General features: G+C 50.3%; 1 protein-coding gene across 1 annotated transcript; it reads right to left on the bottom strand.

The window, feature by feature from the left end:
• Positions 1-2,439: 2,439 nt before the first annotated feature.
• On the bottom strand, positions 2,440-27,323 carry ERCC4 (ERCC excision repair 4, endonuclease catalytic subunit). Its single transcript, XM_004586772.3, has 11 exons — positions 26,948-27,323; positions 25,588-25,768; positions 22,035-22,230; positions 20,663-20,870; positions 18,512-18,692; positions 17,555-17,683; positions 14,574-14,684; positions 12,412-13,009; positions 10,082-10,174; positions 7,001-7,113; positions 2,440-4,622 (listed from the first exon to the last, which is right to left on the bottom strand). Exons 1-11 carry the CDS (start codon positions 27,143-27,145, stop codon positions 3,889-3,891), a joined length of 2,742 nt encoding a protein of 913 aa, XP_004586829.2. The 5' UTR covers positions 27,146-27,323; the 3' UTR covers positions 2,440-3,888.
• Positions 27,324-27,753: the final 430 nt, after the last annotated feature.

The following is a 27,753-nucleotide window of genomic DNA, read 5'->3' as shown; positions in this document are numbered from 1 at the left end:
CCGGTTCTGATCCTGGCAGCTCCACTTCCCATCCAGCTCCCTGCTCATGGCCTGGGAAAGCAGTCGAGGACGGCCCAAAGCCTTGGGACCCTGCACCCATGTGGGAGACCTGAAGGAGGTTCCTGGTTCCCGGCTTCGGATCGGCGCGCACCGGCCGTTGCGGCTCACTGGGGGAGTGAATCATCAGACGGAAGATCTTCCTCTCTGTCTCTCCTCCTCTCTGTATATCTGGCTGTAATAAAACGAATAAATCTTAAAAAAAAATACAAATGATTACCTCATCAGCTCACTGCATCCTAGCACCCAACAAGAATGCACGTGGGAGCGTCTATCATCCCTCCCACTTTGCCAGGTTTAACTTCAGGGACATGAGGCTGGCGATGGGGTTTTTATCATTATCTGGGAGCTACGCAGACTCAGAGTGGCAATGCCATTGTCAGGTACAAAGGTGACCAGCTCGTTTTGTGGATACATTTGCAATTAAACATGGAAAAGCGGCTGCAAACCGGTTTCCCACCCCACATCTCCTGCAGCCGACCCTGCCCTCAAGGCTTCCTTGTGGATGGCTCAGGCTTCAGATGGGCCCCTCTGCCTTACACTGCTGGGGATCCTGAGCAAGTTACTTAAACCTCTCTGTGCCTTGGTCTCACTGCTGTGACACAGGGTTACACAACCGCACCTCCATGGCCAGGATGGCTTTGTAACGGGGCATTAAATCAGACAATGCACCAAGTAATCCCAAATGTGACTTATACAACTGAGGGTTCATCAGTTGCCAGCATCTTCTGGTTTTAAAATCTTTCGAGGACTTGGCCGTCTTCCACCTTGTGCAGGGACAGGAATCTTTTTTAAAGCCAACTAGTAAACCAACAATCACACGTGTCTCAGAGATCGCAGCTCTCATGGGTTACTCTGTGTAGCGAGAGAGAAAGACAAAAATCCTCATGCTTTTCCGACACAGTGCTGGTCATATGTGCCATTGATTCCACTGCGTTGTTTTCACTGTGCTCACAGAACACTGAGAGAAATCTTGAATAAATATACACTTTACGGTACACACTCGCGGCTCTGCTCCAGCTGCCCAGTGTGGGGCCACCAAACACCTGCTGATCAAGGTGGTTCTTTCAGTGAAGCCAGGGACAACCAACCAACAGGGCAGGTGGAAGAGCAGAGAACCACAAACAATCCATGCCCGAGACCCGCTAAGGCTCACAAGCCCCCACGCTGCAGAGAAACGCTGGCCTTCAACTCTGACTTTTCAAAGGATATTCTGAGATTCAACCAAACAGGGGAGAAGAGAGCTTCCTTAATGAACAAAGTGTTCTGAGCCAAAGGAAAATTAAATTCTGCTTGAAAACCAAAGCGAGGACCAGTACCGTCTCCCGCGCTCCCCCACTTCCTCACCGAGATTTGTTCATCCTAGCTTTCCCGCCGTTACCTCCGCAGGGTCACATTTACATGTCACCCTTCCCATCCTAATGGGCTGATGTGCCAGACAAGTGCAGCCCCTTGCGACCTGGGAAAATACCTACCCCCCGCACCTGCCCGTCGCTCCAGCACAGGCAGACACACCTGGTTGACCAGGCCTCGGCCTCGACAGTGACTTATTGCCCAAAGGACCATGTTCATGGCCACTATTAAAAATTACTTCCTCTTGTCTGATTTTACAGAAATAGCAAGAGGCAATGTGATTTAAATAAATGATACCCAAAAATGATGTCTTACAATATTTCATATGTTCACATTTCTATGCAAAAGTTCTGCAAAATGTAACAATAATGATGATCCAGCTTTTTAAAAACCTAAACATGAATTCCTATGTAAACTGGAGGCTTACTATTTTTAGAGAAAAAAAGGCAAAGTTGAACAAAATGATGCTAGAAAAGAAGTATGTTAATTTTGCAACTGTATGAATTCCTAGTTCATCAAAAACCCTTAGGTTATAAAACAACAAAAACAGAAAGAGCAAACCTGGGAAGGGTGACCACCTGCCGGGTATGTGGAAAGCCTGCCCCGTCCAGTGGCAGGGGCTATGCCAGGGAGGGGCCTTTGCCTGTAAGGATGTTTCGGAGCTCACTGGCAATGCGCGTTCACAGCTCACGCATGCCCGGGCAGTGTTCCAGTGTTCAGGAGGACGTGGGAGCCACTGAGCCTGAGCACAAGGAAGCCTGCTATCGATGCTCTGCCAGGCGACAAGGACTGTTTGAACTGGATGCTCTGGGAAGCACCTGTTCCTCAAGTCCCGATCACACACTGCCAGCTCAGGGGCCGCCTCCCACGTTATGAAAGGACCGGAAAAGGAAGGAAAGGGGGACAGTGTGTGCCACAGCAACAGGCTTGGACGGGAACGGCCTCGTGACCAGCACCACCTGCAGGGCTCCCTCTGTCCCCGTGTGCCTGGACACTCTGAGGGAACTCATCAATGAAGCAGACACCCCCAAAGGGAGCCTGCAAATTCAGCCTGGCACCACTCCGCATTTCTGCTTTCACCCCGGGACAAAAGCTGCAGTGCGAATCTTTCTCCCACCTTCCACTGATCTTGGGCTCCTGTCCTCGCGGCCATCCTCTGTGTCACGTGGCCGAGTTCCAGGAAAACCAGTCCAGCTCTGACAGCCTCGTCCGCAGTTACTGATCCACATCCACGGCCCAGCACGGCCACATCGAGACGCCAACATGAGAGCCAAGTTTGGAAAGGCAGTTAAAAATCTTTTTTGTTAAAGTTGAAGACTTCAATTTTTTTGGTCTTCAGCTAAAACTACTTTTGCTGAAGATGATTTTGTGTCACATGCTCTCCGTCAATGTGACAAACAATAAAAACCAGGTGACATTGATGACACATTCCAATGGGATCATGGCTGGCTGAATTCATGTCTATGCCAGCTCTTGAGGTAGGAAATTTATTAGGCATCGCTGTGCATGTCAATGTTTAAATAGAAAAGTTTAAAAACTGTACAAAGGTGCTACGAATACCCTGTATGTTCACATCCATAAAAGGAAACCCTAAATCAACGGGAAGTAGGTTCCAAATGAGATTGTGTTCCTTAGGGGTTTTTAAATACATACTTCTTTTTTTCTTGAACTTGTACATAGTCCGTGCACTGCGCTTTCATCTACCTGCAGTCCTTTATCTCAACTTGAGGAAGGAAAACTCCTTCCCAACATGGGCCTGCCCAGAAGGGAGGGGTTCCTGCAGCTGTCCATGACCGCCATCTGGACAGGGCGCTCCCTGGACTTGACTCAGCTGTAGCAACTGCCAAGCCCCAGGGCTCTTCCCTGGGCCAGCCTGTTCTGCAAGCAGGTGAATTGTTTTGTGCCTTGGCAATATTGGTTCTGAACAGTCAAGGTGTAGTGCACGCTACCTACATGTATGGGACCTGAAGCCTAGCTGGCCGGTCTCGCAGGAGCAGGAACTACAAGGTGGAGGAGGTGTGTAGCTGAAGACGACGTGGTGTGGAGCACTGGCCAGGGGAAATGGCAAAGGGATGATCCTGTGAGTGTAGACAGAGGGCCCTGTGTAGACAGAGGATGAGAACATGACTGCGTGCCTTACTGTTTGCATAGGAAAAACACATTTCTGCTAGGTTTCAAGGAGCCTGCACAAACCAAGTCTTGCAGAAACTACCTGATCCTGCCACCCCCTGTAGGGCTGGGTGCCCGAGGGCCTGGCAGAGACAGTGCAAGCTGGGGCGGGGGCCGCCGTGGGACAGCGAGGATGACCTCGAGGGGCTGGAGTGAGGGGAATCCTGGTCCCTGTCCCTGGGGAAAGAACCTCTAAGCACTTTCTGCTCTGCAGATCAGCACCGAGCTTGTCGCAGACAGTGAGCTCCGCTGGCCGACACGGGGCAGGCGGACAGCGCAGGCGTGGGATGAGAGGCCGGCCTCCGTGGCTCACTTCTTCACTTTCCCCCGGGATGCCACCTCGGCATAGGAGGTGTGCATGAAGTCGTGCAGCTGCTTGGCATTGGCGGCGTTGCCCAGGATGCTCGTGAGCTCCTCCTGGGACAGACTGGCCAGTTCCGCGATGTTCTTCACGCGGTTCATCAATGAGCGGCAGTTCTTGGCATTGACCCCGGGCATCTTCAACAAGAAGTCCTGGGGGCCAGGGTTGTACTTGTCCGACTCGGGCAGGGTCTCGGAGTCGGCTGTCACAGCCAGGGCCATCGCTGCGTTGGGTTGTGGCTTGTTGCGTTTCAGCTCCTCAAACAGCTCGGCGGTGGCGTAGGGGGAGGGGCACCAGAGAATGCGAAGCCTGGGGAAGTGGAGCGTGAGCAGTGTGAGCTTGGAGCTGATGTCGTTGCTGGAGATCTCCTGGTACAAGGCACCTCGGGATGTGAGGGAGAAGGGCTTGCTGGGGTCGAACTCGATCAACAGCACGGGCCGCTTGTAGTAGCGGGACATGGAGACGCACTGGCTGTAGAGACGGCCGTTGTTCAAGGACCCGATCAGGTCGCTGATGCTCTTGCGTTCCACGCACATGTCTGGGGTCAGGATGTAGTCCCCGACCTCCAGGGTCACAGGCTCGATGTCGATGCCCCTGCGATGGATCAGCGATGGGAGCTCGCTCCGGAACTCACGCATGTCCACGACGATGCTCTGCTGCATATGGTTCTGCTCCTGGCCACCTGGGGACAAGAGGTGGCACTTGAAGGCTATGGGGAAGGACTCTCAAAGATGACAAGTAACAATGATGTGTTGGAGATGTGAATTTCAGCAGTTAGCCCCTGGGGGTGGCCGGCAGGCGGGGTGCGGGGAAGCCCTGACCCGCAGGACTGTGCAATAACAACCGTGTGCTGTTTCATGCCACTGTTTGCGGTGCTTGGTTCCAGCAACGACAGCAAACAGAGGCTTGAGGGACGGAATTCCAAAGGACGGACGTCTACCGACAGCTCTGTGTGTTGTACCCAAGGCTCACCTCGCCTCCCGTTGTGCTGCCTCACACGCTGTGCTTCCTGATAAGATAATGTCACCAGCCTGGCTGGGGTACTAAGAATCTTCAAAAAAGACACATGTGCCCAGAGCTGTGGCCTGAGGCCCACCGACTTCCGTCCCAAGCTTGCTGCTGGCCTCTCACTCCCAGACTGAGTGTCTAGAGATTATGAATCTCAATGGCCTGTGAACCTCAAGTTTTAATAAGCAACTATCATTATTTTAATACTGCTACTTGAATTTCTAAACTTTTTTTTAAAAAAAGATCTCCTTATGTATTTGAAAGGCAGAAGTACAGAAAGAATGAGAGTGGCAGGGTGGGAGTAAGCGAGACAGACCTCCCGTCTGCTGGCTCACTCTCCGGCTCCACGCTGCAGTCAGGGCTGCCAGGCTGCAGGCAGAACCCACATCCAGGTCTCGTCCAGGGGTGCAAGGGACCATAACCTCGGGCTCTTTCTCTCTTTTTTTAAAGACTTACTTAACTTATTTGAAAGGCGGAGTCACAGAGAGAGAATATAGACCATCCACTTCCCAAATGGCTACGATGAGCAGGGCTGCACCAAGCAGGCTGCAAGCAGGAGCCAGGAGCTTCTTCCAGGTCTCCCACGTGGCTGCAGGAGTCCAATCATTTGGGAAATCATCTGCTGCGTTTCCAGGTGCCTTAGCAGGGAGCTGATGGGACATGGCACAGCGGGGACTCCCAACAGGACCCACACAGGGTGTTAATGCTGCAAGTGGTAGTTTAACCCATCGCACCACAGCTCTGGCCCGTTGAAATTATTCTTAGGTTTACTAAGGTTTTTTTTTTTTAATTTTTAGTTTGAATTTTGAATTTTACAGTATAATTCTATAGAGTCTGGGATTCCCCCCTCCAAATTCCACCCCCTGACTTATGGTCCCCACACTGTTACAATAGCATAGTCCTTCATAAGGAGCTATAATTCCATCAGTTTATTACACGTGCCCCGCCAATGCTGGTACAAACTCACTGCTTGACCTGTACTTGACCTCACCAAGGTTAAACAAACCCAACTGCTGTGCTTTCCTCAAGCTTATCTGATACCAGCTGCTGCCACAGGAAAATGGGACTCTGGGGAGAAGGAAAACGATGACTTCTAGACTACAGGGCACCTGGAACTCAGCAAAGCGGACAGTACACAACTGTGAGGGTACACAGTGCCGGAGGACCACAGAATAATGTATATACACACTAGACAGTGGGAGTGACAAGGGCAAGTGCGTGAGGGGAGAGGCAGAGCAAGGGAGGAGAAGCTTCCTTCAGTGGCCAGGTGAGTCAACTGGCTTTGCAAAGGCACATTCTGAGTCTCAGCCAGCCAACTCAGATGCCGCGTTGGCACAGGCTGCCCGGGGCTCCGCCCAGGTCCCCTTACAGGTGACTCAGCGGCCGGGCCAGGGAGCACGCAGAGCCGAGGCATGCAGCCTGGCCTGGGCTCAACCTACGCTGTTTGTTTCTGGTCTTCACTCACTCACTTACTTTGGAGTGGGAGGGAGGGAGGGGAGAGGCAGGGGGAGAGGAACAAAGGGAGAAAGTGAGCGAGAGAAAGTGAGCGAGAGAGAGAGAGAGAGAGAGAGAGAGGGAGAGAGAATGTGCTTCTCATTTCCTTGTCTACTCCACAAATGCTGGCCATGACAAGGCTGGCAGAGGCTGCAGCCAGGAAGTCAGTATGGGCCTTCCACACGGTGGGTTGGGGCGCCTGGACACTCGTGCCATCTTCCAGTGCCATCCCAGGCTCATCAGTAGGGAGGTGGACTGCAGGCATGGGGGGGGGTGACTGAGCCTCAGACTGGAGCTCTGACATGGCAGTGGGGGCCCAGCCAGCCTGGCCCTCCGGCCCTTAAGGCCCCCTGCCCGCCAGGGTGCGCACGGCAGGAGGCTGGAGCTCAGAGTGGGGCTGGGACTTGAGCTCAGACACTGCATGGCTACGTGGCCCTGTCCTAGGCAGATCTTCACAAGTACAGCCTGTGCCCAACCTCCCAATCTCTGCCAGGGAGAAGCAAGCCCTCACAGAGTGAGCGCAGAGGCTGTGAGAGACTTGGCGAGGGCAGGACTCACCGGCCTTGCGCGTGTCTGTGGGAGCGTTTGTGGACGCAGCGCCTCTTGCCAAGTCCAGATTGGTTTCGTCTCGGCCTTCTCTCTCTTCAGGGACAACCATGCTGGCCTTCTCTCTGGAGGAGAAAGGAGTTCACGCATTTCTCTTTCTTCTTTTTTTTTTTTTGAAAGCTACTTTTCAAACTTTAGATTCCAATCTTCTGTTAATTCTAATATTGAAAATAATCCCTATGGGCCACAGTGGTAGGAGGGAACAGAATTTTACGTCTTTTTGCTTTTCATTTTTTATTCAAGTGTTTTGAGACACAAAATAAGCAAGTAAGAAAATGTCACGGAGACATTACTGAAATTGTAAGGCTACAGTTAAAAGAAGTTATTTAAATCACTTATATTGAGATATGTTCAGAATGATCAGCAATATGAAGGTTAACAATTAATAAAATGAACACATATGTGGGTACTGCAAAAAGCTCATGGAAAAATGGAATTGCAAGGTAATTGTGAGGACAAAACAGCTTTGAAATCCACAGTCTTTTCGTGACATGCATTTTCCATAAACATTTTTTTTGAAGACCTACTGTGTGCCTGGATTTCCATTTTTTTTTTTTTCTGCACTGAAATAAATGCATCTCATATTCCTATTTTCCAAGAGCTTTATGTCTAGGCAGGAGACTCCTTAAACACTTTCAAGTTTGCGTTTTTAATTAAAACACTTATTTACTTATTTGAGAAGCAGACAGAAAGCCCCGGTCTGCTGGGCCGCTCCCCAGATGCCCACACTGCTCCCGGCTGAAGCAGAGCCCAGGATAGAACCCGAGCATCGAGAGGGCACATGGGCAGTCTCACTGGCATCTTCGTCGCCAGGCCACATGCCTCCCTCTGTGATCAGATTTCCTAACAGTAAAACTTCAAACCATTTTTATCTTTCCTTTGAAAAGCAGTGACCTCCTTGAAAAACGTATGCTGGGGGTACCAACACCGATTTTTTTCTAGCCGGGGATCATTTTACTATCTGTTTTTAGCAGTACCATCTCTTCCCTTGTAACTAACTTGTCTTTAACCCAGCTAGATGAGTCCTGCCTGTCAGTCTGCCTAGGTCATTCCTTTCTGGTTGAATGGTGGCTGGGCCTTTGCTCTTTTTTTTTTTTTTTCTTTTAAAGATTTATTTATTTTTTTCATTTTTTATTACACAGTCAGATATACTGAGAGGAGGAGGAGAGACAGAGAGGAAGTGGAGCTGCCGGGATTAGAACCAGCAGCCACATGGGATCAAGGCAAGGACCTTAGCCACCAGGCCACGCTGCCGAGCCCTGGGCCTTTGCTCTTACAACATCGGGCAGACATCTTAGTGAAAGCAAAGTGTCTTCTCACAGTGCAAATGCTATTCTAGAAACACACCTCAAATATTTTTGGTTTTCAAAACAAACACTTCTCAGATTTCCCAACTTTTCTGGGAAAATAAATATCAAAATTCTAAATGATGTAAACATCCCATGGCTGCGACTTATTTACAGTAAATAGGCAGTCACCACTGAGGCAGTTGAGAAAAATAAATGACAGATTGTAGACAAAATACACTAAAGTCTGGGGCAGCAAATGCCCTATCATTTGAAATGTGACAGAGGACATAGCCATGCCCAGGTTCTGCTGGGATTTTTTTCCCCTTTTCCCCTTGTAAATTTATTCTGAAGTCAGAATTAGAAAAAGAGGGAGAGATCTTCCACCTGCTGGTTCACTTCCAAGATGGTCACAATGACCAGGACCGGGCCAGGCTGAAGCCAGAAGCTTCTTCCAGGTCTCCCAAGCAGGTGGCGATGCTCTACTTGGGCCAACCACTGCTGCTTTTTCCAAGCCACTAGCAGTGAGCTGGATCCACATGGAGCAGCTGAGACCTGGCTCAGCGCCCTGTGGGATACCAGCAATGCAGGTGGTAGCTTGACCTGCATGCCATGACGCCAGCACCTCAAGTGAGATTTCCGATACATGCAGGATTTGTCCATGTCTTGTTGCTGAGTCCCTCTTGTTAGCAGCATCACCTGCATAGACCAGGAGTGACATGGAGTCCCCAGCACCTCATCACTGCCAGCTGTCATGGGTCAGGCGCCCTGGGCTGGAGAAGAGGCGGCTTTGTGAACAAAACCTGGAGTATAAAGCCCTCCCTGCCCTCCTTGGGGCCACCTGCTTGCGTTCCAACCAGCTCCTCCGGCTCCAGCACCGTGCAGGGCCATGAGGGCGGCTCCCTCCAGGTGAGGTCTGATCAGGATACTCTGTCTGGTCAGAGGGTTCCTGAGGCCGTGGGCCCCCATCACCAGTTTGATTTGAAAGTTCAGGCTGACGGTTGATGGATGCTTGTTTCTGCTCGGAGGGGCGCTGAAGCCAGTTATGGGGATGCCCTGCATCTGCCAGACAGGAGCTCGGGCCCTCGAGGTGGGCTGGGGGAGGGCGCAGTGCTGGCAGACAGCTGCTACACAATCAAGCATGCCCCTCCTGGCACCTGCAAGCCTCCAACAGCTTTCCCTGGACGTTGCTCCCTGCCCTTTCCCTGCACTGGTTCTAATCTGTCACACTGTCAACACCTTTCCTGGCTCCTGAGTTCCTTCACTGCGGGAGGTGCCTGGGAGCCCTGCCATGAACACCCACAGCCTGATCTCAATGCTGTTGTAACGTGGCGACAATCAATTCAGAGAAAACTCAAAGAGCTTTTGCAGAGAGCGGAAGGAGGGTTCTGACTCAATCCCTACGCACCTCTCAAAATCCACTCTCTCGTTACCTTTGACCACCTCCTCCTTGTATCAGAGAACCACAGTGTCTTCTCAGCAGTTCCCACTCATTTCTCAATGCCATGCCTTCGAACTTAACGAAGCCTCGGGCAGGCGCTGTGGCACAGCACGTGGAACCACCACCTGTGACTACGGCCTCCCGGATGGGCAGCGGATGGTTCCAGTTCTCTGCTAATGGACCGGGAACGCTGTACAAGACAGCCTTGCAGGGGCCTGCTCTGGGGGCCAGGTGCGACCCTGGGCTGACCTGCAGGGGACCCTCTTGGGCCCCATCCCCTCCCTGGCCTTCTCCTCCGGGCTTCACCTGATGAGCTTCTCAAAGGCTTCCTTCTCTTTGCGTAGAGCCGTGAGGTAGCGCTGCTCCTCCGTGGAGCCTCCGTAGATCAGGAAGTAAACCCTGCAAGGGAAGACAGAATCCTTTAGGCTGTAATAACCCACGCTGCTGTCCGCTCCTGTCCGCTGCTGTCCTGCAAGGCTCAGCGAGGCCCTGGCAAGTCAGAGTGCTTGAAGCTGTTTACATGCACGGTTCCAGTGGTCACACACGCTGCTCAAAGCCCACCTGCTGAAGGTCTCATTATCACATGGTTTCCTTTTATTTTCTTTTGCCAAAAGGAGGACCAGAGATTAATCAATACTGAAATGTAACTAGAAGGAGAGAATAATTTCTTTATAACTATAAACAAGTTAAAAAAAAAGCCCACAAAATCTTAGGGCTTGTGCTGCTCCAGTTTATTCTGCACCTCTGCCAAGCAAACATTTAAAAAGTTGGACAGGGGCTGGTGTTGTGTCACAGCGCGTAATGGCGCAGTCTGCAGTGCAGCAATCCCTACGGGCTAGTTCACGTCCAGTCCAGTGCCCAGCTAACGTGCCCAAGAAAGCAGCAAAGGACAGCCCTAGTGCTTGGGCCCTGCACCACATGGGAGATGTGGAAGAAGCTCCTGGCTTCAGATCAGCCTAGCTCTGGTCACTGCGACCATTTGGGGGAGTGAAGACCTCTTTTTGCCTCTCCTTCTCTTCCTCTAACTCTTTCAAATCAAAATAAATCTTTGAAGACAAAAAAGGTGGACAGTTAAAAAAAAAACAACCAGGTTATGTAAGTTCACATTAGGGCCCAGCACAATAGCGTAGTGGTTAAAGTCCTCGCCTTACATGTGCCTGGATCCCATACGGGTGCCAGTTCTAATCCTGGTGGCTCTGCTTCCCATCCAGCTCCCTGCCTGTAGCTTGGGAAAGCAGCTGAGGATGGCCCAAAGCCTTGGGACCCTGCACCACGTGGGAGACCCGGAAGAGCTCTTGGCTCCTGGCTTTGGATTGGCTCAGCTCCAGCCATTGCGGCCGCTTGGGGGGTGAGCCATAGGACGGAAGATCTTCCTCTCTGTCTCTCCTCCTCTCTGTGTACCCGCCTTTCCAATAATAAAAAAAAAAAGATAGCTCACATTAGTTCACCTTTCTCTTCACAGGCAGTGCCTAAATCTTGCCAGTCTGCACAAACCCGTGGCAGGCAAGACAGGGGGTTTTAGTGGCTGTCTCAGTTTCTCGCATTTTCCTTCGGGAAGGGCCTGCTTCTCTATGTGGCTTGTCGCCCACGGAGCTGGAGCAAGCCCATCCTGTGCCCCCGCCTACACCTGCCAGCGGAGGCGCTCTCCTCTCTGGCTCTCCGCTTCCCTGACATGTCTCTGCACTGTGCCATGCGCCCCCGTCTCTGGGTCTCAGCCTTCCTTCGGCAGAGAGAGTGGCTCAATCCCCAGGCCCCTCCTGATTCTGACCTTCTGTTCCCAAAGAGCTCACTGCCCCGGTTGCCCAGGGCAGGGGCAGCTTGGCACACGGGGCCTGGCTGCAGAGCGGATCAATAGCAGAGCAGGACAGAGTCGCCCGTGGGTCACTGCTTTCCCAGCCTCAGCGAGTCCTGCAGCCTGCGTTACTTCTGAGCCAACTCCCCCATTCATCCCTGCGCGGATGGGCCGCAGTCAAGCTGCTTGGGAGGTTGCTTTTGGCTCTCTGTTTGGTTCAGATGGAGTTCAGGATATTAATTTTGCTGTTTATTTCCCCTCAGATAATTGGAGAGCGAGAACACTATATTCTCTGGGAGGCATCGCTTTGCTAGCCTGATATTTCTGAAGATTTTCATCTGATACGTCTTGAAACTCAAGAAACCTTGGGCCAGTAATTCCCACAAATGCTTTAGTTTAATGTGGATGTAATCTAGTCCTACTCCTTACAATTTATAGGAAAGGCATTTTAGAAGATCAGAATTAGTTAGCCAAGTTTTAATTAGATTAAACTGTTGGTAGAACTTGGAACATCACAAATTTCCTAGACTTTCTCAGCTACGGCACGCCACAAGCTACATGCCGACTCACAAAGCACATGGGATGGTACGGGCAGCAGCCAGTAGGGAGGCCACGAGTGCGTCCCCGGGCTGGCTCTTCTGCCCCATGCTTGCCACCCTTTCAACCCAACTCCCTGCTTGGTCAGTAATCAGAAGTAAGACTAAGTGAATGCGACCAGCCTGTGTAAGGAGAGCTTCCAGAGAACGGGCACACACTGGAATAACACCTCCGTGGCCGGTGAAGGACCCACGAGCTGTGATGGCCTGCCAGCCTTAGGAGGCCCTCGGCGGCTGCTAGGACTTGCCTCAGGGGCTTCCCGGGCCTGCTGGCCCTATAGATTTCAAGCTGGCGAACAAAGGTGAGCTCAGCATCATAGAGAACCACGTATCTGGGCTCCACCTCGTGCAGGACCCGCGTCAGCGCGTAGGGGTCGCTGCAGCCCAGGAGCGGGTGCAGGATGGTGAGGGGCTCTTTGAGGATTCCGTAGGCAGCGTCCGACGACAACTGGACCTCGAATTCCTCGTGGCTCACTTCCTCCACGCTGCCTTCCGGGCTGCTGCCTACTTCTCGGGGCTTGCCTTCCTCGGCTTCCCCTTCCTCCTCCAGTTCATCCTCCGGCCTCCCCATCATCTGGGTTAAGGTCAACTTTGGTTTCTTCTTTCGGCCAGCCCTTTCCTTCGCAGGACGCTCTTTGACTGGGGGGTCTTTGGGTCTCTTCTGAGACCTGCGGGTCCTCCGTGAACTGTCCTCCTTCCGGAGTCTCACCCACACCTCCTCGGCGAGGCTGTCCTTCTCGAACGCCTGCCGGTAGAGCCTGAGCAGGAAGGCCTCGGGCCCGGCCGTGAGGTAGTCCTTCAGCTGCGAGCAGGTGCGGTCGTCACTGGCGCAGACCAGCACTTGACCTGAGGTGGGAGAAGGCGAGTTAGTGCGGCCTGCTTATCCCCCAAGTCCCTGACCTCAAGGAGCCATCACACTGCCTTTCTGTGGTGGCACAAAGTTTAAAGAGGATCTCAGGTGATCCAACGCTTCCCCCTCTCTAGGGGGTTTGAGTCCCGAGAAAGCCGCAAGGACTCCTTGGGGCCTCAGGACAGCGAGGCCATGTCGTAAGGAAGCCCTTTCTAATTCATGATTTCCCACAGGGTCTTATATGCCAAAATACGCGCCACCTGGCTCACGCAGTCCAATGCCAAAGGGTACATGGCACACAGAATTGTGACTACGCTCCACCTCCCTGAAGGGAGATGACTTTCTTGCTTAGCAGGAATGGAAGAGATTGCAAGGAAAACTTACTCTATAGGGGAAAAGAAACTGCATCAGAAAAGCTAAAAACAAACACAAATTTGACCAATGTGAGTAACACATAAAGAGCTAGCCGAGCCTGTGCACATTGCTGACATGAGCAGTGGAGACCGGGACAGTGCCTGGAAGAGGAGGTGCGGCGGGCCAACTACTGAGTTCATGCAGTGGCAGTATTTAAAACAACACGGCCACTTCGATCAAACTAAGAAGACTGTTCTTGATATGTTTACACACTCTTTTATGTAATGGGAACACGTGTACACACACAGAGAATGTCCAGCCATGGTTGGCTCAGAAAGAGGTAAGCTCTTACACTGCTAAAAGAATCGAGGGTGAAAAAACCGCTCTGCAAATCAATGCAGTAACATGTCCACTGGCCTTCCAGGCGCTCATTGATTCAGTATGTGGATGCTGTCTTTACAGTGTGCCTTTAACAAGCTGAAACTAAATGCATGGAAAGAAACACCACAGTGTAAACCCCGGCCGCTCGGGCTCCTCTGCTCCATTGTCTTCACTTTCCCCGGAGCGGGCAGGCACGGCTGGAATCCCGAACGACAGCATTCTACGTTCTAGGATAAGATCAGCAGGATTTTTGCTAACACTTTGGACGCTGTGCTTGCCTGTGCTGCTTTATAGGAGTTCAAAGACTCGACACATACTTTTTTTTTAAAAAAACTGTTTTTCTTGTCTGTGACCCCCAGTTTTATGTTTTAATGTCCGGCCAGGTTTAGTGTCCTGTGCTAACCGACTCGTGCAGCCAAATGCGGAGACAGCAGTCCTGAGCTGAGTGCTCCTGGAGGGCCGGGCCACTGTGACTGACTGCAGGAGTTCAGGTTTCTTAGGAAGGATACTTGCTGAGGACATAATGCAGACACCTCTCACCTCACTCCCGGGGCCTGCCGATGTAAAGCCTGCTGGGGATAAGGTGGGATTAGCTGGGACTTTATATAGAAGGCACAAGAATCCAGCTGGTGAAAAACCCTGCCTGCTGAATATACAAAGACTCACCCTGGAGCAAGTGACAGCCAGTGCAGGCCAGGCCCAAGGCCGCCAGCAGCATCCGAGAGCCCATCTGACAGGCCTGAGATCCTCTGTCTGACAGAGGGCTCAGCAAAGCAGGATCACCTTGGCAGACAGAGCCATGGTCGGCGTGCCCTTTTTTCTTACCCGGACCGCCGAGTGCTTCACTCTGCTTGTTTTCTGCCTCTATTTCCTTCAATACTTCGGTCAGCGCCTCCCACTTCGGGCTGCATTCAAGGACTAGTTCCTTCCTTGTCTCTGTGGAGAAATAACGGAGAGCTTCATTGCACGTGGTGCCCTGACCCGGCCATTATTCCAGCTACTTTCCCAACGACATGTATCGTTCCAATTTTAGTATATGTGCTGCCGAAGCGAGCACCCCAACGACATGTAACAGGGGCACTATGCCACATGTCTGTCTTTTCTTCACAGTGCCAGACAGAATCTGCTTTGCTGAACAAGGTTTTCTTAGGGTCTGAACGAAAGACATCAAGCCACAGCTTTTACAATGACAAGACAGAAGGGCACATGCATCTCACAGGAGGTGACTGGTAGCTACCAACTGTGCCATGTAGTCACAGAACGGAGTCAGCATGGAATGACAGGAGCTATTCTTTGTAAGATATATTTTTATTGGCAAGTCAGATTTACAGAAAGAAAGATCTTCTATCTGCTGGTTCACTCCCCAGGTGGCCACAATAGCCACAGCTGAGCTGATCTGAAGCCAGGAGCCTCCTCCGGGTCTCCCACGTGAGTGCAGGGTCCCAAGGCCTTGGGTCATCCTCTTCTGCTTTCCCAGGCCACAAGCAGGGAGCTAGAAGGGAAGTGAAGCAATTGGGATGTGAACCGACGCCCATATGGGATCTCGGTGCACGCAAGGTGAGGACTTTAGCCATTAGACCACCATCCCAGGCCAGGAGCTATTCTTTCCTTTTTTTAAAGTTTTGTTTTTATTGCAAAGTCAGATATACAGAGGAGGAGAGACAGTAAGGAAGATCTTCCATCCATTGATTCACTTCCCAAGCAGCTGCAACGGCCGGTGCTGTGCTGATGCAAAGCCAGGAGCCAGGAACCTCCTCCAGGCCTCCCATGCAGACAGGGTCCCAAAGGCTTTGGGCCATCCTTGACTGCTTTCCCAGGCTACAAGCAGGGAGCTGGATGGGAAGCAGGGCTTCCCGGGATATGAACCAGCACCCACATGGGATCCTGGCACATTCAAGACTAGGGCTTTAGCCGTTAGGCTACAAAGCCGGGTCCACCATTATTTATAAAAACCCCATGATTTCCACAATCCTGGACATGGATAAAATGAAGCAACAATAAAACCTTTCTTCCTATAAGTATTATTTGCCTTATTTGTGTATTTAATTAAGTTTTAAAGTAGAGCTTTAAAGTTGGCTTCAGAAAGCAAGCATTAACCAAGCCCGTGCCTTAGCGCAATGGCTTAATTGGCTAATACTCCCCTTGCAAGTGCTGGGATCCCATATGGGCGCCGGTTTGTGCCCCGGCTGCTCCACTTCCCATCTAGCTCTCTGCTGTGGCCTGCGAAAGCAGAGATGGCCCAAAGCCTTGGGACTCAGCACCCACATGGGAGGCCCTGAGGAGGCACCTGGCTTCATGCTGGCTTAGTTCCAATTCTTGCCATCTGGGGAGTGAACCCACAGAAGAAAGATCTTTCTCACTGTCTCTCCTCTCTGTAAATCTGCCTTTCCAGTAAGAATAAATAAATCTTAAAACAAAACAAAACAAAACACTGATATCTAATAATAAGCAGGCAATTATGGGAATAAAATCCACTAATAGTTTCATTCTAATCTATGTATGTTCCTTAAAAGTTAAAAGGGATGGGGTTAGCATTGTGCAGAGGGTAATGCTACCACCTGTGACTCTGGCTTCCTGTAAGGGCGCTGGTTCATGTCCCAGCTCCGTGCCAATGGCTGGGGAAAGCAGCAGAAGGTGGTCCGAGCTTGACCCCTGCCACCCCACGAGAGGTCTGGGTGCCGCTCCCAGCTCCAGGCTAGCTCGTGGCAGCCGTCCGGGCAGTGACCCAGGCTAGCCCGTGGCAGCCGTCCGGGAAGTGACCCAGGCTAGCCCGTGGCAGCCGTCCGGGGAGTGACCCAGGCTAGCCCATGGCAGCCGTCCGGGGAGTGACCCAGCACGTGGAAGATCTCTGTGTCTGTGTCTGTCAGTCTGCCTTTCAAAAAACTGAAGCCATCTTAAAAAAGAAATTCATAATGATGTAAATTTTTGCTGATGGTATGTTGGAGCTTTCAATTGACTGGGATGATACTCTGCTGGCTCTGTCATCAGACCAGAGAGGGTATACCTAAGAAGCCGTTGAACTTGACGGGACAATAAGATGCTGGACTCTATGTTTGGTATACGCTTGCAATGGGGAAATCTCAACTGAACTTGAGCTGTGGTTATGCAACAAGGTGGAGGAATCCACCATGGTGGGAGGGTTTGGGGAGGGGTGGGGAGAACCCAAGTATCTATGTAACTGTGTCACATAATACAATGTAATTACTGAAGTTAAATAATAAATAATTAAAAAAAAAAAAGAATTGTAAGAGAAAAAAAAAATAAAATAAAATAAAAATTAAAAAAAAATAAAAAAAAATTAAAAAGATAAATATGAAAAAAAAAAAAAAAAGAAAAAAAGAAATTCAAGGAGATGTTAAAATGTTCCACTAAACCTTTACGTGCCCAAAACAGTAATCACTTTGAAGCTGAAAAAAATCCATCTATAGCTTTTATGTGGCACTGGGAAGGCTCTAGACTCAAATTCGGCATGTGTAATGTGGAATCTGTGGCAATGGGTTCCAAGACTAGCCATTCTAAAAACTTGATTTTTCCTGTAGAATGTTTCCTGAAACAGTGACAAACAACTCCTTAAAGACAGAAGGCAATATAAGCTAGTTCTGTGCCTTGTGTCCAACAGAGCCACAAACTGCCACAGTCCGTGGGAGGAGCGAAGTATGTCCAAAGTTAAATACACACATACGTTCACTTCACGCAGGAGCCTTTGTTTTTTACATTGAAGGGAGTTTTAAGGTCTACTTTGATTTGATGAGTATTCCCACACCAAATACTATAATGAAAGACAAAGACTTAAGGCCACAGGATACCTTGCCCTTCTTTTATTTCCATATTTTCAGACATTTTGCCTTTTTTCATCAGCTTGGCATCAGGAACGCGGTAAACCCTTGCTCGAGCATTTACAAACATTGAGGTGCTGGAGTCCAGGAAGAGCCAACCTAACATGAAAAGTTACAGTCTTCAATTCAGGGTTGAGTCGCTCTAACCTCAGAGGGCCGGATGACCCACACATGCAACTGGCACCGCCCCCCCCACCCTGTTTTCCCACTGGCCATCCCTTCTCCCACTATTATGGCCTCTCTCACGGTTGGGCTAGGCCAGTGGTTTTTAAAATGTGTCCCAGAGGTGCCTGGCAGCTCACCAGATGTTTTTTGGGGAGGCCGTTTTCCATCTTGCCATCTCTAATGATGGTGCCCCAAGTGTTGGTAGGTGACAATGCCGGTGCCTGCGCCAATGGCCACACATTGTGGTTGAGTGTTTAGGACTGCTCCTGAGGGAGCAGTAAGAGTTACTGCCTGCGTGCACTCACAGGGCCTGAAGAACATGCCAGCAGTGGCAGACGGCACAGCAGTGAAGGAAACAGGACAGTGGCCAGTGGCCTATGTGTCTGTCCCTTACCTCTCCCATCTTGGGGACTTGGACCTTGCTGTCTCTTTGGGGGAAAGTCTGCTGTAAGTTTTTCACAAATAAACTTCCAGAACACCACCTATTTCTAAGTTGGAGACTGCTTGGACTAAACATTGTCTCTTTTAGAAACAAAATTCCATTCCTCAGAATGGTCATGAATATTTATTATTATACAGAAGCTAAGTAGAAGGGAACTATCAATAAACCATATCTGTGTCCACGAATAGCCAATGCAGTTTGAAATTGTAGCATATAGCATGTAATTAATACATAACACTCCCTACACCTGGGTTTCCTTAAACACATAATGCTTTATTCACATCAGATCCTACAATAATATCCATATTTTCATCTCCCACCTGAATTCTGACCAAAAGCCTTCTCCGTTGCTCTCAGGGATTCCAGGAGGTTAAGAAATGTGACACAATCATACTGAGAGAGATACTGCAGCAACGTCCGTAGGACCTTCAAATCCTGGACCAAGGACTTGGTCTTGGCTCCAAGCTGATGCCACAAAGGGTCCAGATAGTGGCGGATTGTCTGAAACAACAGGACTTGGTGTGATGACACTATGGAGGAGTCAGTCGTTTCAGGGGAAGCGTGAGTGTGTGTGTGTGTGTGTTCCCCAGGAACTGTTTAAAGTCCCTTGTATGTTCAGTACAGCTGTTCCTAACAGAAATCAACAAAGATCATTCCCTGTGTAGGTAAAAGTGATTAAAGCAAATTTTATATGATGTATAACTCATTACAATAATAAACTCGAAAACATTATTTCCCAAGGAACTGGCTAGGAAGTTTCAGTGAACAAACATTGAATTTGTCAAACACACAGCATGCTATTGCATTCATAAAAATCTTTGGACCAGATGGTCAATCTAGCATCCATATTTACACTACTGTTGGCAGAGACCAGCTCTAATAGATAGTAATTTGTTTTTATGAACAGAAGCACAATCCCTGGACAGCATCTTACTGAACAAATTGAGTCCTGTGCAGGAGTAGCGTTTGGATAACCACACAGTTGACTATCTAAACGAGGACAGTTGTGAAAATGAAATGAGATATTTTAATGTCTCAGCACCACAGGCAGACGCGGTGTAAAATGGGACACTGAACTCTATGCTTCTTTTGCAAAGTAATCTATGAAAGTTTAGAATTTGAAACAAACTGCAAGCTGTGTCTACATTTGGATGTGGTTCCTAAGAGTATTTAAAACTATGCTCTTGCTCTTACTGGTCAGGGATGGTAAACAGAAATGATGTGAAATAATTAGGCCAAAATTTGTTCTTCTAGGAACATACATATCCTGTTAAAAGAATATGAATAGAAAAAAACAACATGCACTAAACACATGTGAAGGACAGGAACAGAACACATAAAAGTAGTTTAATATATCGATATTTCACAGTAAACTGACTTTCTGGAAGCAAAGGAAATGGAAAGTTACAATTTTCTTTCCTTTAACATCACTATGCATTATTTCCAATGACATGTAGACTGATTCTAAGACAGGAAAATGTTCTAACAAAATATGAAAAAAAAAAAACCCTGAGATTTTTAAATGTCAGCTTTTTCTGAATTTGCAGCTCAATAACATTAATACTGATATGATGGCCAGCTCATCCAAGCCAGCAAAGGCTGCCAAGTGCCTCGTCAGAGAATGGGAAGCAGAGCAGGTTGGACAACTCTCCTGGCCAAGCTTTGCAGCAAGCGTCTGGATGTGTAGAGGCACTGAAGTGGACCTCATCAGCCAACAGACCTTGGAAAGACCTGGTGCAATGAAGCCAAGGGTGTTTCAGAGCTATTGAGATCACTCAAATACACCCTCGGAACACTCTTCCCTGCATGAGGGTCTCTAAGGCGTCAAGTGACCGTCCCCCATCCCTGGGTGCTGCTGTGGTTTGACAGCAAGCAGAGGCCCCTCTCCCCTTCCTCCACTGCGGACACTGGGGAAAACAAACCAGCCAGGCATGCATCCCTATCAACTATGCAATCAATATTAAAATTTTTTAAAAATACTATTAACATTAATCTAAGATTAAAAATTCATTAGAAGAAAAATTCCTTGAATTAAAGTCTTGTCATTTTTTTCATTCAGAATATAATTTTAAGTCAGCAAGTTTCACATGTCCCAGTGAAGAAAACTCACCTAAATAACTTTTCATCCAAAGAAAGACTATATATTCATGTACAATTATGACACACTCTGATATGAAACTCTGCTACCTGCAGCTATCCAAATGTCATGTCAGAGCAGAAGTTATTCCTCCTCCTCTTGATTATACTGCAATAACTGCAAAAGCCAAAGTTAGGCTTGCACGCCATCCACATATCCTATTACAAATTATTACTTTCCAGTAAACCAGATGCTATGCTTTAAATCATCTCCAATCTATTTTTTAAAATAACAATAAATTCCTACTGCGAACATTGCAGATATTAAAGTAACTGGCATGCTTTAAAATTGCAACACAGCAAGTTATACTTTAAAAGGAAAAGAAAAAGGGTACCTTGTCAAAAGGTTTCCCGATAGCGTTTTCTAAAGACAAGTCTTCCACTTCCAGCGCCGGGTTGTGGCATTTGAGCTCCTTCAGACATGCGTTTAAGATGTCCAGGATGGCGGTCTGGATGGCGAGCATGGCCGGGGTCATGGAGACGTGAATCTCCACGACCTCAGGCTTGTGCTGTTCCAAGAACGAGTTCACTGCCACGTGGAACCTGTGAGACAAACGCTTTTAGGATATTTTCTGGAGTTTCAGTAACCTCCTATTGATCAGTTCTTGCAAATGCAATGACAAGAAACGAGCACAATGGGGAGCCAAGCGGCCTTTTACAGAACACGGGGAACCCAAGGGGTGGGAGCAATGTACAATAGGGGCGGCCAGATCCGGTGCCGTGTGCGCAGCCTCCCCAGCCCACAGCACCCATGTGCCTGCACTGCCCAGGCCGACCTTCCTGTGCTGACAGCTCGGGGGAGTAGCCGGCAAACCAGAGCCCCGCAACACTCCACTCGCTCCCTGGCTGAACAGGACATTCTGTGGGCCTCTGAACTAGGGTAGGTTAAGATGGAAATCACTGTAACTATCTTTAAGTAACATAGTATCGTAGAATCAAGACATTAGTAGAGGTTGCAGAAATGTCTGAAAACAGAGTACTATGATTTTTCCTAGAAACTGACCAATTCTTCAGGACTCTAAGCGCTCTATTTCCTTGATGGACAGTGTTCACAGTGGAAGTGGTAGTCATACTGGGTGAGTCTAAGCACGCCCCCCCAAACCTGTTGTGCACGTATGTCGCTAAAGGGAGAAGAAAGACCACAGCAACTGTCCTTGGCTGGATCTGATGCGCTACCAGAAAGTTCAAAGTTGAAATGTCTGCTTTTTAAGAACCAAACAGGAATGCAGCAGGTTAAGCTGCCACTCACACTGCTGACATTCCAAGAGGTCCCAGTGGCTCTGCTTCCGGTCCAGCTCCCTGCTAACGCACCCAGCAAAGCAGGAGAGGGTGCAGCCGAGTGCTTGGGCCCTGCCGCCCTTGTGGGGGACACTGCCGCAGTCTGGGCTCCTGGCTGTGGTGACTACTGGGGCAAGTGAACTGCACAGGAAGACCTCTCCTTGTCTGCCCTGCCCTTTCATCCCACAGGGCACTGCCACCTCCAGCGCTGCACCTTTCAAGCACCCCACCCCTTTCAAGTTTGTTCTTGGAAGAAAAAATAAAGAAAGCGAAGCACGAAGGAGGTGGCCATGTGATCGTGCTGGGCCGTGTTCTAAGTCTGACTGGCACCTGCTGGGTGCAATTCCAGTAACTCTGACATGACAGGGAGTAAGACATGCGCGGGCTACTGAGTTGAGCTCACGAATGGCTGCCATGCGCACTACTTACCTTGGCCACAGATACAGCTTCTTCACAAAAAGATTCCTCATCACTCTCTCCACGTGGCAGAAGCCAGTATCGAAGGCGACAGCGTTGTCTGTGAAGGCTTTAATAAAACCCCGTTTGTTCTTCTGACGGAAGAGGCGCAGGATGAACGCCTCCTGACAAGACTCGATGATTCTGTGAGCCCTGTACACCAGGATGCCTGAGGGGGAGATCGTAATTGTAACGGCCACTTGCACGCGCCCTTCCGCACACTCCTGCACTCAGCCTCTACCTCTTTCTGCGGGGCCTGCTTGAAAATGGGCAAAACCAGGTCAGTCCCCGCGCTCACAGGGCCACACTCTGCAGGAGCTAAGGAGACCAAGGAATCCAAGAAGGAAAAGGAGGACTGTGTGTGGTGGGGCGTGGTTGGCAGTTCCGATGGGGTGGGAGGAGAGGAAGTGGTCAGTTCGGTGACGGGCACGGCCAGGGAGACAGAAGAGCGGAGATGGGCAGGGCGGAGGTGGGCACAGCCAGCTGGGAGCAAGAACCGGATGTGGGCCACAGGAAAGAGCTCCATCTTCCAAGATCGAGAGACGCTTCCACTGCTTACTAGAACCATTCAATTCCCAAGGTCAGGATATGTGCAAAGAAGGTGCAAATGAGTCCATTTTAAAGGAGAACCTTTAACAAGTACATTTAATAAATTTTTTTGGGGGGAGAGAGGGTGATCAAGACATCTTGAATCTCAAAACCAAGGACAACTATGCCTATTTCCTCATTTATAAAATGAGAATTCAGAAGATTTTCCACACATACATGCCCTTTACATACAGTGGCATGCTATGGAAAAACAAGACACAGACATGTCTGCTTCAAACACCCAATTTTTTTGTGAGGATGGGTCATTTTCATCTAAATCAAGCTGTTTGCTAAAAATGCACTCCCATGTTTTTGCTCCAGTTCTCATCACCTAATGGTCACGATGACTCCTTCTCGGAGCTCAACAAAATCAATTCAGTCTAAATGTTTAAATTGTGGATCAAGGAGGCTGGAACTCAATCTATTCTCGCTCAGCAAGTTATTTTTCAAATGTAGTCAAAATCAATGGTGTTATCTTGGAAGGTCAGCAGGGATTTCCAAGATGTACATATTCATTTATGACTCGGAAAACACCCTGCCCTGGAGGGGAGTCTCCCCACGGACTCTGAGGGCCACACTTTGTTAGCCTGGGTTGAAATGCCACACGAAGTTAAGAATAATAAAAATGGACTCGAAGGCAAATGTGAATCTCAATTTATGAAAACGCCGGGCTCCCATGGCCTGTCATTCTCTCAGACATCGGAAAGAGGAAGGAGGTAAGAAGCAACGATAACCCAGGTCCTGCGTCAGGTCCTCCTACAGGATTTTTACTTTGTTGAATGCTTGGATAATTCTACACGTGAGGCGTTACTGAAGACCAACTCGATCTAGCTCACCCGGTGAGTAGGTGGGAGGACGAAGGGTCTACACCCTGTGTTAAGGCTGTGCCTTCCGGTCGCCTGGCCTTCCGGTCGCTCCTTGCAGGTGAGGGTGCTTGGCGGGGGCGCCCTTCCTGCTCCACAGGCGCCTGCTTGTGTGCTTAGGCTCCTGACCTCAGACCATCCTCCAACTGGCCCTTTACAAACCTCTTTCACGGCGCTGCTTGCAGACAGACACAGGGAGCTGACGAGATGCGATCACGGAGCCACGAGTATTGCATCCATGACTGCATTTCACCCTCCCCGCACCGCCACCTCCCCGCCTGACAGCTAAACCAGCTTCAGTCAGCAGCAGCCTAACTCAGGGATTCATGGCGTCTCCACCTTGTGGCACCTTCAGTCAGTTCAAATGCTTGTTGGGTAAATGTAAAATTGTAACACTGGGTACACCAAATCTAATATGTAACTGTTTTTTCCTCTAACATTTCCCAGAAAATGTTCTAGAGACACCAGGACCAGCCTTAGCGAGGGAAACACGCTGCTGCCCCACTCTTCCAGGTGTCACCTGGTATTCATGAGCTGCCACAGCACGGGTAGGATGTGACAGTAAGCATGGGTGACCACAGGGGTACAAATGTCCTTTCCACAGGTTCCAGGCCCAGGGACTGCCACGTGGTCCCTTTGAGTTTTGAACAAGGCTCTTACAGGGAATCCTGGAGTTGAAAAATTTAAAAGGACTGATTTCTGGCATTTATTTGCACTCCCCTCAGCTGAGCAGCTCCATGGCTGCTGGGGACTTGGTGAGCAAGGGAAAAGGCCTGTGGCACTTTAAATTAGGAAGCACCTATGGGCTGGACCAGACTAGGTGTTCACACTGCTCCCAGGCTCCTTAGGCTGAGCTGCAACTCAGAGAGTAATACTGACATCTAGCGGCAGATCCGTGGGATCGTCCCCCAGTTTATCAACATAAAGAAAAATTAAAGCAAAGGTTTTAACTTTTGCTTTAAGCAGCAAACAGGGGCTGGTCCCACGGGGCAGTAGGCTAAAGCTTCTGCCTGGGGCACCAGTATCCCCTTTGGGCACAGGTTTGAGACAGGTTAGATCAATTCAGCTCTGGCCTTTGTGGCATTTGGGGAGTGAACCAGTGGATGGAAGATCTCTGTCTGTCCTTCTCTCTGTAAACTGGCCTTTCAAATAAAAAAATCTTTTCAACAAACAAAGCAAGCACCAAACAGCCTAGAATTAAGTGATGTATCCAGATTTCTGGTTATAAAAAGCTAACCTATTTCTTCCCTTGCTCTTGGTTATTCAGAGTTCACCGAGACCAAGGCACTGTCTGAAATGTATTTCCCGCACGGAATCCTTATGGTAACTCCAGCAGGCACTATCTCCTGTTTAAAGGCTAAGAAACCTCGAGGCTCATACAATGAAGGAGCTCACTCTGTAAGCAGAACACAAGAATTCAAAGTCCCCAGAGTGTGACTGCAAGGCCCAGGCCTGTCTGTGCCGAATGGAAATGTTAGCAAAGAAGAGCAGAGCCCTCCCCGCGCCGGTTCCCCACGAATCAGACGCTCCATTGCCTTCATGCATGTATTCCTCTGTCCCCGAGGGTCACCTGCATCTGAGACGACGGGGGTTGGGGGGACAGCACAAAGGACCACCATGGGCTTCGGTGTCCCTGTGTCCTCTGGAAGTACAAGAAGTTCACACTAGATCCGCCTGCCACTCATCCAGAGATGTGTCAAGCACCTGCCATGTACTGGCTCTCTAGCCTGGGCACCCCCAGTGACCTCGCCCATCGGTGGCAGCCGGAGGCCATGTCAGGTGGTCGGCGCTTACCACGTAGGCTTGCTCAGTAATCCCTATGATGTGCCCGAGAGTGCACATCTCGGTGGTGTGGCCCTGCTGAGGGGAGGGGTGATGACAGCTACTTAGTTCAGAAACCTCGAGGAGCTCCCACAGTGCCTGTGGTATTTGTGCCAACTGGTAGCAGCACCGTGTGGAACACAGCAGTGATGCCCTTAGAACAGAAGGTTCTAGCTCGGAGTTCAGTTGGGCACAGGGACAAACACAAAGCTATACACACTTATATGCGGGGAGGCTAAGATTTCAATTCTTACCGGTAATTAAATCTGAAGGTATTCTATCGGTCAGGAAATCAACCACCAGGATGCGACTTGTGGCGAATATAATGCCGCCCTGTGTATACACCTCATAGCGGCTGTTGCTTGCAATTTCATTGGTTACTCGCCGAGGGAGGTGCTCCACGCCTTCTATCTTCAGCTGATTGATAAAATACTCCTAAATTAAATCAGATTTGATGAGCAAGCTGTTTAACAGAAGGCATTTTTTATACAAGTTGCAGGTGTTTAAATTTTCTCAGAGATAACTAAGTTACTCCTTCATGATGATCAACCAACAGGTGGATATTTAACTAGGGACTTATTTTCATTTTTGGGTTTACAACAAGAAATAACCACACTTGTGTCATTATCAACTTTTCAAAGTCTACTACTGGGCCCGGTGTGATAGCGTAGTGGTTAAGGTCCTCGCCTTGAACGCGCCAGGATCCCATGTGGGTGCTGGTTCTAATCCCGGCAGCTCCACTGCCCATCCAGCTCCCTGTTTGTGGCCTGGGAAAGCAGTCGAGGATGGCCCATAGCTTTGGGACCCCGCACCCGTGTGGGAGACCTGGAGGAAGTTCCTGGCTCCTGGCTTCGGATCGGCGCAGCACTGGCCGTTGCGGTCACTTGGGGAGTGAATCATCGGACGGAGGATCTTCCTCTCTGTCTCTCCTCCTCTCTGTACATCTGACTTTGCAATAAAAATAAATAAAACTCTTAAAAAAAAAAAAAGCCTACTACCCAAGAACGGCGACCGGCTAAGCCGGGTGTGCAGCCCAGCATGTCCAGGCAGGGGTGGGGTAGGAGGAAGGAGATCCTTATCCCAGGCAGTGTCCGCTGGGAGTCCTCCCCTGGTCCCATCCCAGAGCCATCCTGTCCTGTCAGTCCCTTAGCCCAGGTGGGACTCCAAAATCAGGACACGGAAGCGGGCTGATGTTTACACCGACAGACGGCTAAGGCAAGGGGATGTCATCCACCCCCTCCCCAGCTCGGGGCCACCGACTGCCCCCTCTAACCCAGATGAGACCCCCGGCAGCTTGCTCACGGCCACTCTCCTCCCCAGGCCGCCTGCCTTCTCTCTCTACCGCGCGACAGGGCAAGCCCCCAGCCGGCCACCCGCAGGCTTCCCGTCCCGCGGCCTAGCTGCCGGCTCCTCCCCTGCCCGCGGGGTCTGTCCATCACCCGCGGGGGCTCCCTCCACCGCATCAGCTGCTCTGGCGGGACGTTTCTTCTCTTCCTCTGGACTTCCTCTTAGTTGGCAGCCTGAGGACGCCCTGATCCTGTCAGACACAGCTGCGTCCCCAGCAGCGACGCCCAACTCAGCCCCTCAGCCCCCTCGCTGTCTCCGGCTTCTCACCTCCTCGGCCGGCTGCGTGTTGAGCACCAGCACCAGGCAGGCCGGGTGGCAGTGCAGCCGGAGGAAATGGTAGAGGAGTCGGTCGGCGCCGAGCCCGCGGGCACACACCACCAGCCCGTCGGTGTCCAGAAGTTCCAGCACCAGCTGCCGCTCATACTCCAGCAGAGGCGCCATGGCAGGCCGGCAAGCCGGCTCCATGGGCGCCCTTCCGGGAGCGTAGCCGAAGAGGAGCCGAAGGCAGCCGAGGAGAGCCGAGCCTGGCCTGCCGAAGGCCGAACGATCGTGCCCGAAGAGGAGCCGAGGCCCACACGAGCTCCAGACGAAGGCCGCCGAGGAGCGCCGAGTCCGCCCTGACGACCGTTCACTGACCACGCCCGAAGAGAAGCCGAAGCCGAGACGAAAGTCACCCGAAGGAAGCCGATCCCGAGGGGCCGACCGAACGGAACCGAAGAGGAGCCGAGCGTAGAGCGAAGGCAGCCGAGGACAGTCGAAGGTGGGCCAAAGAGAGCCGAGCCCGAGTGTGCGGGGGTCGGGGAGCCGAACGTATCCGGGAGGAGCCTAGCTCTGCGTGCGCCCCGCTTGCCGCCAGAGGGCCACCTTGCTCGGTTCCCGGTTCGCACTCCCAGTAGCGGGACCGTGCTGTCTTTGTACAAGTAGTCAAAAATAAGAATCCCATTATCAAAGAAATAACATCTGCTCTCTTGCAGTCTGCGTTTCTACTTACCCCCCTCCCCCATATCTCCCAGAACTCATCACGGAATTCTTTTATTGATACGAGATAATAAATAACTAATTAAAAAAACTAA

The sequence above is a fragment of the Ochotona princeps genome, chromosome 24 (assembly GCF_030435755.1).
Source record: "Ochotona princeps isolate mOchPri1 chromosome 24, mOchPri1.hap1, whole genome shotgun sequence".
NCBI classification, from domain to species: domain Eukaryota; kingdom Metazoa; phylum Chordata; class Mammalia; order Lagomorpha; family Ochotonidae; genus Ochotona; species Ochotona princeps.
This window is presented reverse-complemented; position numbering and strand designations above follow the sequence as displayed.